The sequence below is a fragment of the Carlito syrichta genome, unplaced genomic scaffold (assembly GCF_000164805.1).
Source record: "Carlito syrichta isolate Samal-C Ts95f unplaced genomic scaffold, Tarsius_syrichta-2.0.1 Scaffold87133, whole genome shotgun sequence".
NCBI classification, from domain to species: domain Eukaryota; kingdom Metazoa; phylum Chordata; class Mammalia; order Primates; family Tarsiidae; genus Carlito; species Carlito syrichta.
The window spans coordinates 91,937-104,565 of NW_007031229.1; the positions used below are offsets into that span (position 1 = coordinate 91,937).

At 54.1% G+C, this 12,629-nt stretch overlaps 3 protein-coding genes across 6 annotated transcripts in view; 1 reads left to right on the forward strand and 2 right to left on the reverse strand.

The window, feature by feature from the left end:
- The window catches only part of TIMM29 (translocase of inner mitochondrial membrane 29), a 1,421-nt gene extending 1,112 nt beyond the window's left edge, over positions 1–309 (reverse strand). The window contains exons 1-2 of the mRNA XM_008057585.2: positions 137–309; positions 4–62 (exon numbers count right to left, since the gene is read on the reverse strand). Of these exons, the coding sequence (XP_008055776.1) occupies positions 4–62; positions 137–230 (153 nt within the window). The 5' untranslated portion in view covers positions 231–309. The remainder of the gene's footprint in view (positions 1–3; positions 63–136) is intronic.
- A 273-nt stretch (positions 310–582) lies between these two features.
- YIPF2 (Yip1 domain family member 2) lies at positions 583–5,660 on the forward strand. Of its 4 annotated transcripts, none has more exons than XM_021712067.1 (9): positions 583–647; positions 1,024–1,178; positions 1,268–1,345; positions 2,564–2,651; positions 3,778–3,894; positions 3,965–4,131; positions 4,212–4,394; positions 4,471–4,606; positions 4,672–4,821. In XM_021712067.1, the coding sequence occupies exons 1-8, from the start codon at positions 617–619 to the stop codon at positions 4,585–4,587; spliced, it is 936 nt and encodes a 311-aa protein (XP_021567742.1). In that variant the 5' UTR covers positions 583–616; the 3' UTR covers positions 4,588–4,606; positions 4,672–4,821. The 4 variants fall into 4 exon arrangements, with proteins under 4 accessions (XP_021567742.1, XP_008055749.1, XP_008055747.1 ...); XM_008057558.1 differs by having other exon boundaries at positions 4,689–4,821; XM_008057556.2 differs by having other exon boundaries at positions 595–647; positions 3,965–4,394; positions 4,689–5,660.
- The window catches only part of CARM1 (coactivator associated arginine methyltransferase 1), a 20,129-nt gene continuing 12,634 nt past the window's right edge, over positions 5,135–12,629 (reverse strand). The window contains exons 9-15 of the mRNA XM_021712082.1: positions 8,100–8,185; positions 7,848–7,937; positions 7,338–7,475; positions 7,167–7,256; positions 6,970–7,082; positions 6,728–6,805; positions 5,135–6,250 (exon numbers count right to left, since the gene is read on the reverse strand). Coding sequence (XP_021567757.1) covers positions 6,108–6,250; positions 6,728–6,805; positions 6,970–7,082; positions 7,167–7,256; positions 7,338–7,475; positions 7,848–7,937; positions 8,100–8,185 — 738 coding nt within the window. The 3' untranslated portion in view covers positions 5,135–6,107. The remainder of the gene's footprint in view (positions 6,251–6,727; positions 6,806–6,969; positions 7,083–7,166; positions 7,257–7,337; positions 7,476–7,847; positions 7,938–8,099; positions 8,186–12,629) is intronic.

Below are 12,629 nucleotides of genomic sequence, written 5' to 3' on the forward strand. Positions count from 1 at the left end.
CGCCGCCGCCGCGTCCCCGCAGGCCTCGGCGTAGTCCCGGAGCAGCGCGCGGGCCCAAGCGCCTGAGGGGAGAGACGCGCGGTGAGAGCGGTCGGCCGCGGCGGCCACCCACCCGCTGCTTTCCACCACTACTCACCCAGCCGCACCCACACGCCCGGCTTCGCGACCGCCGAGTCGCCAACCACTGCTCGGTCTCGGGACCAGAATCTCTTCAGAGCGGCAGTCGCCATCCTCTTCCGGCGTGGAACCAGACCTCCGGAAAGAAACTCCCAGACGCCAGGTAAAAAGCTGCCCGGAGTCTCTTCTGCGCACGCGCCAAACCTGCCGGAAGTGGCTTCCCATCGGAGGAAACTAGAAAACGAACCGGCGCCGGATGTTCCCATCCAGGCAGGGTCAGTCTGGGCGGGTACGTGGGTCGCGCAGGCGCAAAGAGACCCAGCCACGCCGGCCGAGGTGGCCTCAGGTGAGAGGGGCGGAGTGCACCTGTGGGGCTGGGACCGCGAGTTCAAGCCCCCGTGGGTGCAGTTAGCCGCCAGGTGGGGCTCGGGCTAAGGGAGGCGCGTAGGCCTGATCGGCCTCTGTCCTCAGAGGGATGCAGTGACTTCCCTGCGCGACCATGGCAACGGCCGACGAGCTGACCTTCCACGGTGAGTGCGGCCCCGCCCTGGCCGGGGCTCCTACTTCCGCGCGCCGCCTTAACTTCTCGCAGCTTCCAACGCCTCTAACCCGAACCCCAGGCGGCTGTGGTCCCCGATCCAGCAGTGAGATCCCCTGACTCGAACCCCACTCCTTTCCTGAACTCGGACCTCCAACCTGATCCTCTAGCCTCCAGCCCCGGACTCGATCCGAGGACCAGCCCCAAAGCCAGTCCCGTGTTAGGAGCTGCCACAGACCCCTTCGCATGCCCCGAACTGAGAAAGTTCCCGCCTCGGGTAGGGCTCTGGAATGGCCCCAGATGCGCAGGCGAGGCCAAATTGTTTCCGCCCCCAAAATATGTCTGTATCCCTTATTCACTCTCTACAGAATTCGAAGAAGCCACTAATCTTCTGGCCGAGACTCCAGATGCAGCCACCACCAGAATTGACCAGCTGACCCCACAGGGACATGTGGCTGTGACTGTGGGCTCTGATATCGGCTATGGTGCAGAGGACGAGGTGGAGGAGAGTGACAAAACAGCGGTGAGTCCATGGAATCCCTGTGCCCAGCCTCCGTCCAGCCCCCTGCTATCCCAGGCTGTCAGGGCAGCACTGAAAGCCCACACTTGCAGCTCCTGCAGGACAAGCAGCAGCCTGGAGTCTGGACCTTTGCCTACTATCAGAGCTTCTTTGATGTGGACACCTCACAGGTCAGGACTGGAAAGCCACGGGATGGGATAGGGGTTGGAATCAGGGTTCCGCCACTACTTACATGGGCAGGGTGCTGGTGGCGGCTGCGCAGAACCGGAGCCCTGCCCAGCAGGACAGAAGGAACTGATGCTCTTTAAGGGTTGTGTGACAGGGGCTGTGGGGACACGAGGGAGGTACGTAATCTGGAAGGTTAGGGAGGACCTCCTGGAAGAGGTGAGGAGTTCTCTGAGATCTGAAAGAGAAACAAGGCTTTCCTGGGGCAAAGTGGAGAGCAGCAGAAGTTCCAGGCACAGGGATCAGCGTGACCAAAAGGTGAAAGCAAGCATGAAGTCCCACAGAGGCTGCCTGTCACTGAATCTTGGGTGGAGAGAGTGAGGTGGAGGACAGGCAAGAAGGACCTTGCAAACTGTTAAGGACTTGGAGGTTGAGTTTATCCTGAAGGTGATGGGGGGTCAGAGAAGGGTTTAGAGCAGGAAAAGAGTGAGTGGAATGCGTAAGGAGGAGAGCAAGGGTGGAAAATGGGATCAGAGGCCCCAGGCCAGGGGGTAGATGGTCATCATGAGAGTTACAAAGTCATAGATACATTGGGGATGGAGGAAGGAGAATGCCCAGGACTTGCCCATCCTTTTTTTTTTTTTTTTTTTTGAGTCGGTGTCTAACCCTGTCGCCCAAGGTTGGAGTGCAGTGACACTATCACAGCCACCACAGCTTTAACCTGCTGGGCTCAGGTGATCCTTCTCCCTCAGCCTTCCAAGTAGCTGGAACTACAGGCATGTGCCACTACGCCTGGCTAATTTTTTTGACTTATTGTAGAGACGAGGTCTCACCAAGTTTCCCAGGCTGGTCTTGAACCCCTGGGCTCAGGCAGTCCTCTCACCTCAGTTTCCCAAAGTGCTGGAATTACAGGCGTGAGCCATCACGCCCAGTGACTTGCCCATTCTTACTGGGGCTGGACAGGGAGGCTGCAAGGGCAGGGCAGCTAAGCTGAGGAGGGGGACAAGCAGGCCCAGAGGAGGCCCTTGGGAGTGGTGGGACAGCACATGGGAGATGATGGCAGTAGGGGCTCCAAACCATGGACAGTCCCCTGAAAGCTCAGAGAAGAGCGGAGCTTTCAGGCGGGCATGGAGAGAGGAGGTTGGAGGTCCCCAGGGAAGGAGCCTCTCAGATCTAGTGAAGAGCCTAGGAGGACTTCCACCCTGACCATGCCTTGCCCCCAGGTCCTGGACCGGATCAAAGGCTCACTGCTGCCCCGGCCCGGCCACAACTTTGTGCAGCACCATCTGCGGAATAGGCCAGATCTCTATGGTGAGTGAGGTTGGCAATTGAGTCACTCAAGTGTCCCCTCAACAAGGGAGGACCGAGTGCCAGCCCCGGTGTACAGCTGAAGACAAGTCAGTCACTCAGGGAGTATGGCGTGCCTTCTGTTTGGAACACAGATGTGACAGATGGCAGAGGATGACAAGCTAGAGAACAGCAGTGCAGTTTGGAGGATGCTCAGCCTTGCTGTTTTGCAGGGGTGTGCGGGTGCAAGCCTTTCTGAGGATGGCGAGGGAATGAGTCTTGATGGCAATGGAAAGAGGCAGTAGAAACCGAGGGAAAGAGGGTTCCAGGAAGGGTGTAAGTTCTGTGGTGGGAACTCACCTGAGCTATGGGGTGTCCTCATCGCTGGAACAGGGTGAGCTGCTGGAGGTCACAGAAGTGAGGGGACACGTCGCATAGGCTCCCAATGCAGTGGCAAGAAGGCATCTCAGTTCTGTGTTCTCAGGGTCCCTCTGGCCACTGTGAGGGGCGAGGGTGGAAGCCAGGAGACCTAGGAGAGGCGGCCGTGGTGGAGGCTGAGAGTGTAGAACCATGTGGATCTAGAGCGAGTCTGGGAGGCAGAAGTGGCCAGATGTGCTGATGGCCTAGACATGGTGGGAGGAGAAGAGCCAGGATGGTGCCCAGGATTCCTGCTTGGACCGTGAGAGGGATGAGCTGGGTGTCTGCAGGGAGAGAGCAGGGGTGGCGGGTAGAGCTGGTAGCCCCATGTGGGAACTCAGATGTGAGCCTGCAGCTCAGAGCAGAGGCCTGAACTCCAGAGGTCCCAGGAGGCCCCAGGATGGGAGAAAGTCACTCCAGGCCTGGTGAACACAGACACAGAGAAGACTGAGGACTGGTCACTCTCCACAGTGGGAAAGGTCAGGAAGCTAAACAGAGGCAGCTGAGGTGGAGGGGTTGCCATCTGGGATGAGACAGAAGCCATAGGACAGGTACTTCCAGGGGGATGATGAGCTAAACTGGCACTGGATTCAGCACCAGGAGCTGGGTACTTGGCATGACGGGCCTGTGGCTTAGGAAGAGGCTATGCTATGGTCCCAGCACAGGTAGGAGAGGAAATCATCTGTCCTAGAGCACTAGGCCCAGGACCCTGACTGCCCCCCCTCACTCCCAGGCCCCTTCTGGATCTGTGCCACACTGGCCTTTGTCCTGGCTGTCACCGGTAACCTGACGCTGGTGCTGGCCCAGAGGAGGGATCCCTCCATCCACTACAGCCCCCAGTTCCACAAGGGTGAGCAGGGTAAGCTGGGATACCAGGGGGCCCCTGGGGGACAGGGAGTGACTGCCCACCTTGCCCCCAGTAACCGTGGCAGGCATCGCCATCTACTGCTATGCGTGGCTGGTGCCGCTGGCACTGTGGGGCTTCCTGCGGTGGCGCCAGGGCATCCGGGAGCGCATGGGGCCTTACACCTTCCTGGAGACCGTGTGCATCTATGGCTACTCCCTCTTCGTCTTCATCCCCATGGTGGTGAGTGGGGCCCGGCGAGAGCAGGTGGCGGGTGCCGTGGGAGCACACAGCATACCACCAGCCACCCATGTCGCCCCCAGGTCCTGTGGCTCATCCCTGTGCCATGGCTGCAGTGGATCTTCGGGGCGCTGGCCCTGGCCCTGTCGGCTGCTGGGCTGGTGTTCACCCTCTGGCCCGTCGTCCGCGAGGACACCAAGCTGGTGGCCACAGCACTGCTGGTGGCCGTGGTGCTGCTCCATGCCCTCCTGGCCCTGGGCTGCAAGGTATTGGCTGGACGGTCACAGCAGGGCAGGGCTGGGCTGGGCTGGCCCTGCCACTGACCCTGGGGGTCTCGGGCAGTTGTACTTCTTCCAGTCGCTGCCTCCAGAGCACATGGCACCTGGGCCCCAAACCGTGTCTCTGCCCACACATGCACCACTGCCTCCCAATCTGCCACTGTCCACGGCCCTCTCCTAGAGAGGCCCTGGCCCCACAGGTGAGAAAATTTCCAGCTGTGCTCTCCCCACCCCACAAGACCAGAAGTCCTGGGGCCGCTGCTAGGAGTTTCTCTCTTTCAGGCAAAACCTAAGGGGACACCTGTGACTGTCCTGCCCCTCAGACGAGGACTGAAGGCTCCCTCGACACCTCATGATCATTCCGCCACTTTCCAGACTTTTCTTACAAAGCAAACACTTTTATTTTCTATGCAAAGGTGATTCAGAGAATTTATATAAAGGTGGTGGGGGAGGGGTACGGCCGAGCAGGGAGCTTGGGGACAGAGCAGGCCCCACGCTCCCAGCTGCCTGCTGGGCCCCTGCTTTCCCTGACAAGACTCCCCAGATCTGGAGGGAGGGCCAGGGGAGCAGCCCCACTGTGCCCATCCTTGCTGGGTGCACAGGGGGCGGGTTGGGGCCTAGCCTGAGCTCCAGCGTCTGAGTTTGGGGTGTCAGAAATGGAGGAGCAGAAGGAGAAGAAAACTGCCTGTGCTGAAACAGGTTTCCTCGTTTATTTTTTCTTTCTTTTCTTTTGGAGGGAGATGTCCCTGTGAGGTCCCTTCCCAGGCTGGGGAGGGACCAAAATGCCATCATAGTCATAGGGACTGGAGCGTCTACAAGTGTGGGGGAAACACACAGGCCTAATGTTAGCTACAAGGAAAAAGGACGCCTTCCGTGACAGATCCTTGAGGTGTGTCTGTGTCTGCCCCAAGCAGCCAGCGGTTACCTTCCCTCCAGGCCCAGGGCCTGTGGCCGCCTGTACTAGCTCTGGGTTGGGGGTCAGGGGGACCTGCAGGGGCTCAGGGTCAGGACAGCAGCAAGAGGCAGGGGCCGAGGACGGAGGCCTTCCCGACAGTGGGGTGGGTTGTACATTCAAGTGTGAGGTGAACCCTTTGGTGGGGAGGGCCCCTGAAGCCCTCGGCTGGGCCGCCCCTCACCATTGAGCCTCTGAGTCTGGGGGAGGGGCTGCTGGCTCGGCCCGGCAGACCTGGCTTCTCAGACAGTCTGTGGATTGACACTGGTTCTTTTTGTAAAAAAATAAAATTAAAAAAAGCAGCATGTCACACCCATTGTGACCAAGGCCTGGTCATCGAAGGGGAGGCCCCACCTGGCCAGGCCACCTTCCCACCGGAGACAGGCTAGGGGACAGGTGCTGAGGGACCAGGTGGGGTGGGGCAGCCTGGGCCATGGTGGCAGCTGCTCCCCTCCCCCACCCAGGCACAGCTGGCAGGCCCCAATGCCTGTTAACAGCAGATGTCAAGCCCAGGTCAGGGTGGAGGGGCAGGAGGGGGAGGACAAGGGCTCCTGCGACATGATCTTGTGTAAAATATGGCAGCGACACGCGCTCAGGGCTGGGATGTGGGGCTGGGGCCGCAGCAACGTCGTGTAAAAAAGTGTCCAAGTTCCCATAGCAAAGAGGACTGTGGCCGGGTGCTCAGGCGCCCAGCGGTGGGGCAAGGGGGCGTCATTTGGTTTCCTGGTGCTGTCAGTCCGCAGCGGGCCCTAGCTCCCGTAGTGCATGGTGTTGGTCGGGAGGGACATGGGCGAGGCCATGGAGATGGCAGGGCCGCCCATGGTGAACTGGCTGTTGACTGCATAGTGGGCACTCGAGCCGCTGCCGCCGCCGCCCTGGGTGCCAGAGGACCCTGTGAGGGGGTGTCAGCAGTGAGGGGGGCTGCCCCAGCCTCCAGGCCCAATAGAGAAAGAGACGGCAGGCAAAAGGGTAGGCGGGCAGCCAGATAGACAGATGGCCACAGTAGCATGCAAGCTCGGCCCCCACGGGACCCACCCCGCCACCCCATTACCTTGGACAATCCCTGTACTCATTATGGAGCCCATCCGGGAGTGGGTGTGATTGACAATCCCCGTGTTGGCTGTGCAGCGACAGGAAGGAAGGAAGGGAGACGGCGTCACCGCCCCCAGCCGCCCAGCCCACTCGTGTTCACACCAGGGCGTAGGGAGGCATGGCAGTGGCAGAGCAAGGCAGAGAGGATGGTGGGCCTCGGCTGAGAGCCCCCAGGAAAAGGAAAGGCAAAAGGACCAAGCACTGGCCAGCCTCTGGCCCTCCATGGCCCCGTGTGGTCCTGAGTGCTGCCCCTCCCCTGGGCCCTGGGGACACTCACCGAGAGGAATCAGGTTGTTGTGGCCCACGCTGGAGCCGCCCGCAATAACACTGCTCAGGTCGTAGGCAGTAGGCATCCCTGCGCCCAGAGGGGAAACGTCAGGGCTGACCCGTGTTCCACATGGGGTGCCCAGGGTCTACCTCAAGACAGAGCAGAGGCCTGGCCTGCCCCTGAGGGCTGCCAGCTGTGCCTGTCCCTGGCATAGGCTCAAGAGCTGGGGGCTGTGGGCAGGGCCGACTCACCAGCCACGGCCATCCCGCTGCTGAGGTTGTAGGTGCTGCCTGTGTTCCACATGTTCTCAGAGGGAGATGTGTAGTGGGAGCCAGGTGGGGGCGAGGGCGTCGTGCCTGTGTATCTGTGGCAGAGACAGAACCATGGGCAGGGCCAAGAGGGATGCAGGGCCAAGGCACCCCACCATGCGGGCTGAGGGCCTGCCTACCTGAAGAAGGGGTTTTTCAGATCCAGGAGGTTACTGGATTTGGAGCCTGTCTGGTCTACCTGGGCCACAATACTGATGTCATAGCTCTGTCTGCAAAAAGGACAGGAGGGTAGCGTGAGCTGGTGGGTGGACAGACCCCTGCCTTTCCCAACCCCAGGCAGCACGTCACACCTTTTGTTGGCAATAAGCAGACATGTCCCTGAGAGCGTGTCTCCGGCCTTGGCGAAGAGTGGTGACTGGAACAGGCACCGGACCTGGTACCAGTGGGTCAGGGGCTCCGTTGGGGCCGTAGACAGCCACACAGTCATTCTGTCAAGCAGGGACAGGCATGCACTTGACGGCCAGCACCACCACTCGAGCCACCACCCTGTACACCCTGTGGCCCTGGAGCCAAGCCAGGCTGCCCCAGCAGTGCCAGGCACACATGTGTGCACACACAGGATCCACAACCACTCACCTCGACACAAACAAGGGACATGGAGGACAGGCACTCAGAACAGGGCAGACATACACGTGTCTTAACCCACAACAGTCTTGCTCCAAGACACACTCACTCCCTTTGGAAGGGACAATGGAACAGGGAGGGTCAGGTCCCATGTTCCTAGCCCCCCTACCAGCCTGGGCAGCTGCAGCAAGTCTGGGGGCTGGGGAGGGCAGCGTGGTCTGCTCTGTTGCACTCACATGGAGCCGATGAAAGCAACGTCGAACCAAAAAGCCAGGCCGTGGACCAGCCCTGAATGCAGCATGTGGAATTTGAATGGGATTTCTATCCTGGAAGGCAAAGGGCAGAGGCTGCTGAGGAAGCCAAAGGGAGCTGCCTGGAGAAGGGGGGTGCCAGGTGCAGAGACTCAACTCCCCTACCGGTGGGAGCCACAGTAGCCCTGACCTTTGGCCTGAGCCAGGCCCAGGAGGATGGTGCATGGGTACTGGTACCTGTGCAAATCTCCTTCTTTGGCTTCTAAGAAGTTCACTGTGTACTTGACAGACTTGGCCATCAGGATCCGGATGTCAAATGTGTCCTGAGAAAGACCACAGGTATGACCTGGCATGTAGCACAGGGGCCGGCACAGAAGGGGAGAGCTCTGGCCCATCCCTGGGTCTGGCCACAGCCCTTCTCAGACATGCACCAAGGGGAGGGTGAACTGGCACAAAGCCAGGAAGGCAATTAGGTGATAGTGCTCACAATGACTAGTGTTCATCTGCACAAAAGACTTGGCAGTAGCACTGCTGGGCATGTAGCCTCCATATACACCTGCACATATACAGACCTACATGTATAACTCCAGACTGTGGCAGCGACACAAGGGGACCATCTGATTAACCCTGTGTAGACTTGAAAGTGAACAGGCTCTTTATGAACATATGGGGAGAGAGTGGCAAGATAAATCATGAAGCAAGTTAACAAAAAAAGCAAGTGGTGGGGATGTGGTATCAGACCAACGTTCCTGCCACAAGCTATGTGAGCTTGTGAAGTACGCAGGAAAAAATAAACCTGTTGCTGGAAACACTGGGGGCCAACACAGCAGACTTGGGGGAGCCAAGATCCCAGAGAGAAGAGATACATGTTGGGGGAGCCCTTTCTGGCCTCCACCTGTTCCCCTTGAGGAGGGCAGAAGACAGCCATCTCGCCCTTTCGGTGGCCTTCCTGGGTGGGGAAAGCAAAATGTGAGTCCAGGGTTACCAAGGCAGCCGGGATATGGGAGGCCATGATGCCACAGCAGGAAAGGGAGGCTGGTCACACTGTGGAGGGTAGGGGGGGTTAGAGGCCAAGAACCAAGCAGAAAGCTGCTTTTAAGAGACCAACAAGTGAGGAGAGGCTGGGCAGCGTACAAATGCTGGGGAGGCCAGGAGACTGATCCACCAGGCTTGCATTAAAACTACCAAAGGCTGTGCCCTAAAGCAGTGGTTTTCAAACTCTGGTTGGTCCCTTCCATGTCACCCTCAAGGTCAACATTATTGGCAACCTCTTTCAGGTCCTCTCCCGCTGTGGGAGCTTTTCTGTCTTCTTAATAAATCCTACTTTCAAAAAACAAACAAACAAAAAAAAAAGGTCAACACTGTTTTCATAATACCAAGAAGCTTCCCAGTAATATCACAACAGGCTGAATACAGAATCAGAATCCAGCTGTTTTCTATTAAGCGTGATACTCCAGACATTTGCACAATTAAAATGCCACTATTCCCTGGGAGTGTAAATTAGTACAACCTCTATGGACATCAGTATGGAGGTTTCACAAAGAACTAAAAGTAGATCTACCATTTGATCCACCAATCTCACTACTAGGTATTTACCAAAAGAAACAGAGGTCATTATACAAAAAAGACACCGGCACTCACATGTTCATTGCAGCATAATTCACAACTGCAAAGATGTTGAATCAACCAAAATACCCATCAGCTGATCAGTGAATAATGGAATGTAGTATATATATACACTATGGAATACTATTCAGCCACAAAAAATGAAAGAAAGTCTTTTGCAACAACTTGGATGAAATTGGAGAACGTCGTGCAAAGTGAACTAACATATAGCAACAGAAGACCAAAAACTGCATGTTCTCACTTATAAGTGGGGGCTAAACTAAGGATCTGCAAAGACATGGAGAATGGTGTAATGGACACTGGCGACTCAAGGGGGAAGGTGGGAAGTAGTTGAGGGATGGAACATCACCTATCGGGTATAATGTGTACAGGTTGGAGTACACTTAAAGCCCACATTTTTGCCACTAAATAATGCAACCGTGTAACCAAAAACTATTTGTACCCCTAAAGCTATTGAAATAAAAAATAAGATAAATAAAATTTTATTCAGAACATGCCCCATCAAAAAATGCTGCTGCTATTGCCATTAAAAACATTGTTGGAAAATAGTTTTTATTTTTCATAATAATCACTGCTTATGTTAGAATGTAATAGGTTTATTGTTGTTACTTTTTTTTTTTTTTTTTTTGAGTTGGAGTCTCACTCTGTCACCCAGGCTGGAGGCCATGATGCCACAGCAGGAAAGGGAGGCACGCTCATGGCCACCCCAGCGTCGACATGCTGGGCTCCAGTGATCCTTCCATCTCAGCCTTCCAAGTAGCCAGAACTACAGGCACACACTACTATGCCCGGCTAATTTTTTATATACTGTAGAGACAAGGTCTCACCAAGTTGCCTGGGCTGGTCTTGAACCCGTGGGCTCAGGCAATCCACTCACCCAGGCCTCCCAAAGTGCTGGAATTACAGGTGTGAGCCACCAAGCCCAACCTATTGTTACTTTTAAATGAATTGCTTTTAAATTTCTTAGCCTTTGATTTTTTCTGCTACTAGATATAGACAATATATCAGTAGACATAACACACATAGGACAACCTTCTTGGGTTCCCTTCCACTGTGGGAGCTTTTCTGTCCTCTCAATAAATTCTTTCTTAAAAAAAAAAAAAAAAATACACACACACACAACACTTAAGGGTCCTCAATTTTTAAGACTGTACAGAAGCCCCAACTAACAAATGAGTTCTGTTCTGAGAGCTTGTTTTTGGTTTTTTTGTATTTGTTTTTTTTTTAGTTGGAGTCTCACTCTCACCCAGGCTGGAATGCAATGGCATGCTCATGGCCACTGCAGACTCAACCTGCTGGGCTCAGGAGTCCTTCTGCCTCAGCCTTCCAAATAGTTGGAACTATAGGCATGTGCCACCATGCCTGGCTACTTTTTTGATTTATTGTAGAGAAACGGTCTCGCCAAGTTGCCCAGGCTGGTCTCAAATCCCTGGGCTCAGGCAATCCTCTCGCCTCCACCTCCCAAAGTGTTGGGACTATGTGCATGGGTCACCATGCCCAGCCTGAGAACATGTTTGTTAAGTCCAATTTGTTGTAAGTCCAACAAAGTCAGTTTAGGTACCCAACTAACACAATCAGCTATATAGTACTGTATGTATTTAACAAGCTATACTGACACCTGGTGGAGAGAAATAATATATAAAAAACAGATGTGCATCATTAAAGTTGGTAACTTGAAGGTTTATATGTAGGGAGATCCTGAGACCAAAATGTTTGAGAATTTCTGCCCTACAGGAAATAGATCAGTCAAGTAAAGTCTGAAAACAGCCTCAAAATATCCCAAATGCCTGATAGAACCAAGGTGATCTGTCCACATGTCTTAACTACAAGAAGAAAAACAAATCTTTGTAAGGAAAAACATCATCCAGTGTCTCTGTAACGTTTCATTATGGCATTCAATGATCAGGCATACCAAGATACAAGACCAAGATAATAAATGAAGAGAAACACATCTATCACTTTTCCAGATTCTGAAAGTAATCAGAGACTTAAAACTAATGTATATATGCTCCAAAAAGAAAAGATTAAAAAAAAAAAGGAAAACTTTGTAAAGAGCTGGGATCAATAAAAAATTACAAAAATAAACTTCTAGACCTGAAAATTTAAATAACTGAAATTAATTTTTTTAAAACAGCGCCGGGCTCGGTGGCTCAGCCTATAATCCCACACCTTTGGGAGGCTGAGGTGAGTGGATTGCCTGAGCCCGCGGGTTCAAGACCCACCTGGGCAATTTGGCGATACCTCATCTCTACAATAAATCAAAAAATCAGCTGGGCATGGTAGCGCGTGCCTGTAATTCCGGCTACTCGGAAGGCTGAGGCGGAAGGGATCGCCGGAGCCCAGCAGTAGAGGCTGCGGTGGCCAGGAGTGGCCACTGCACTCCAGTCTGGACAACAGAGTGAGACTCCAACCCAAAAAAAAAAACAGAGTTAGAAAAGCAGATTAGACATAGTGAAAAATGAATTGAAACTGGAAGGTGGATCCATTTAAAATACAAAAAATAATGAGAGAAAAATGGATGAAAAAAGAAAAGAGCGCAAGAGTTACTTGAGACAAAACTATACTTTCAGGAATAATTTCTATAGTTCGTTACTAGAGAAGTTTCTCTGATCGTATAAGGCACCGCTCTAAATGGATCAAAGACCTAAATGTAAAACCTCAGACTATAAGAATCTTAGAAAACGCAGGATACACCCTTACGGAAATTGGAACTGGCAACCAATTCCTATTCAGAACCCTAAATGCCCATACCTTAAGAAATAAGATAGACAAGTGGGACCTCATAAACTAACGAGCTTCTGCAAAGCAAAAGAAATCATCAAGAGAGCAAGGAGACAGCCCATAGAATGGGAAAAAATATTTGCCAACTATATATCTGATAAAAGTCTAACATCTAGGATCTACAAGGAACTCAAATGCACCAAAAGGAAAAAAACAGCCCCATTAAAAAGTGGGCAAAAGACATGAATAGACACTTCTCAAAAGAAGATATACAAGCCGGGCTCGGTGGCTCAGCCTGTAATCCCGTGCCTTTGGGAGGCTGAGGTGAGTGGATTGCCTGAACCCGCGGGTTTGAGACCCGCCTGGGCAGTGAGACCTCATCTCTACAATAAATCAAAAAATCAGCCGGGTATGGTAGCA

Bases quoted from the DNA above. Each gene is read 5' to 3' on its own strand.
- YIPF2 (XM_008057556.2), top strand. From the start codon at position 617: ATGGCAACGGCCGACGAGCTGACCTTCCACG. The intron at 1,179-1,267 runs GTGAGTCCATGG...CCACACTTGCAG, and splicing joins AGGAGAGTGACAAAACAGCG to CTCCTGCAGGACAAGCAGCA. The intron at 4,395-4,470 runs GTATTGGCTGGA...GGTCTCGGGCAG, and splicing joins TCCTGGCCCTGGGCTGCAAG to TTGTACTTCTTCCAGTCGCT.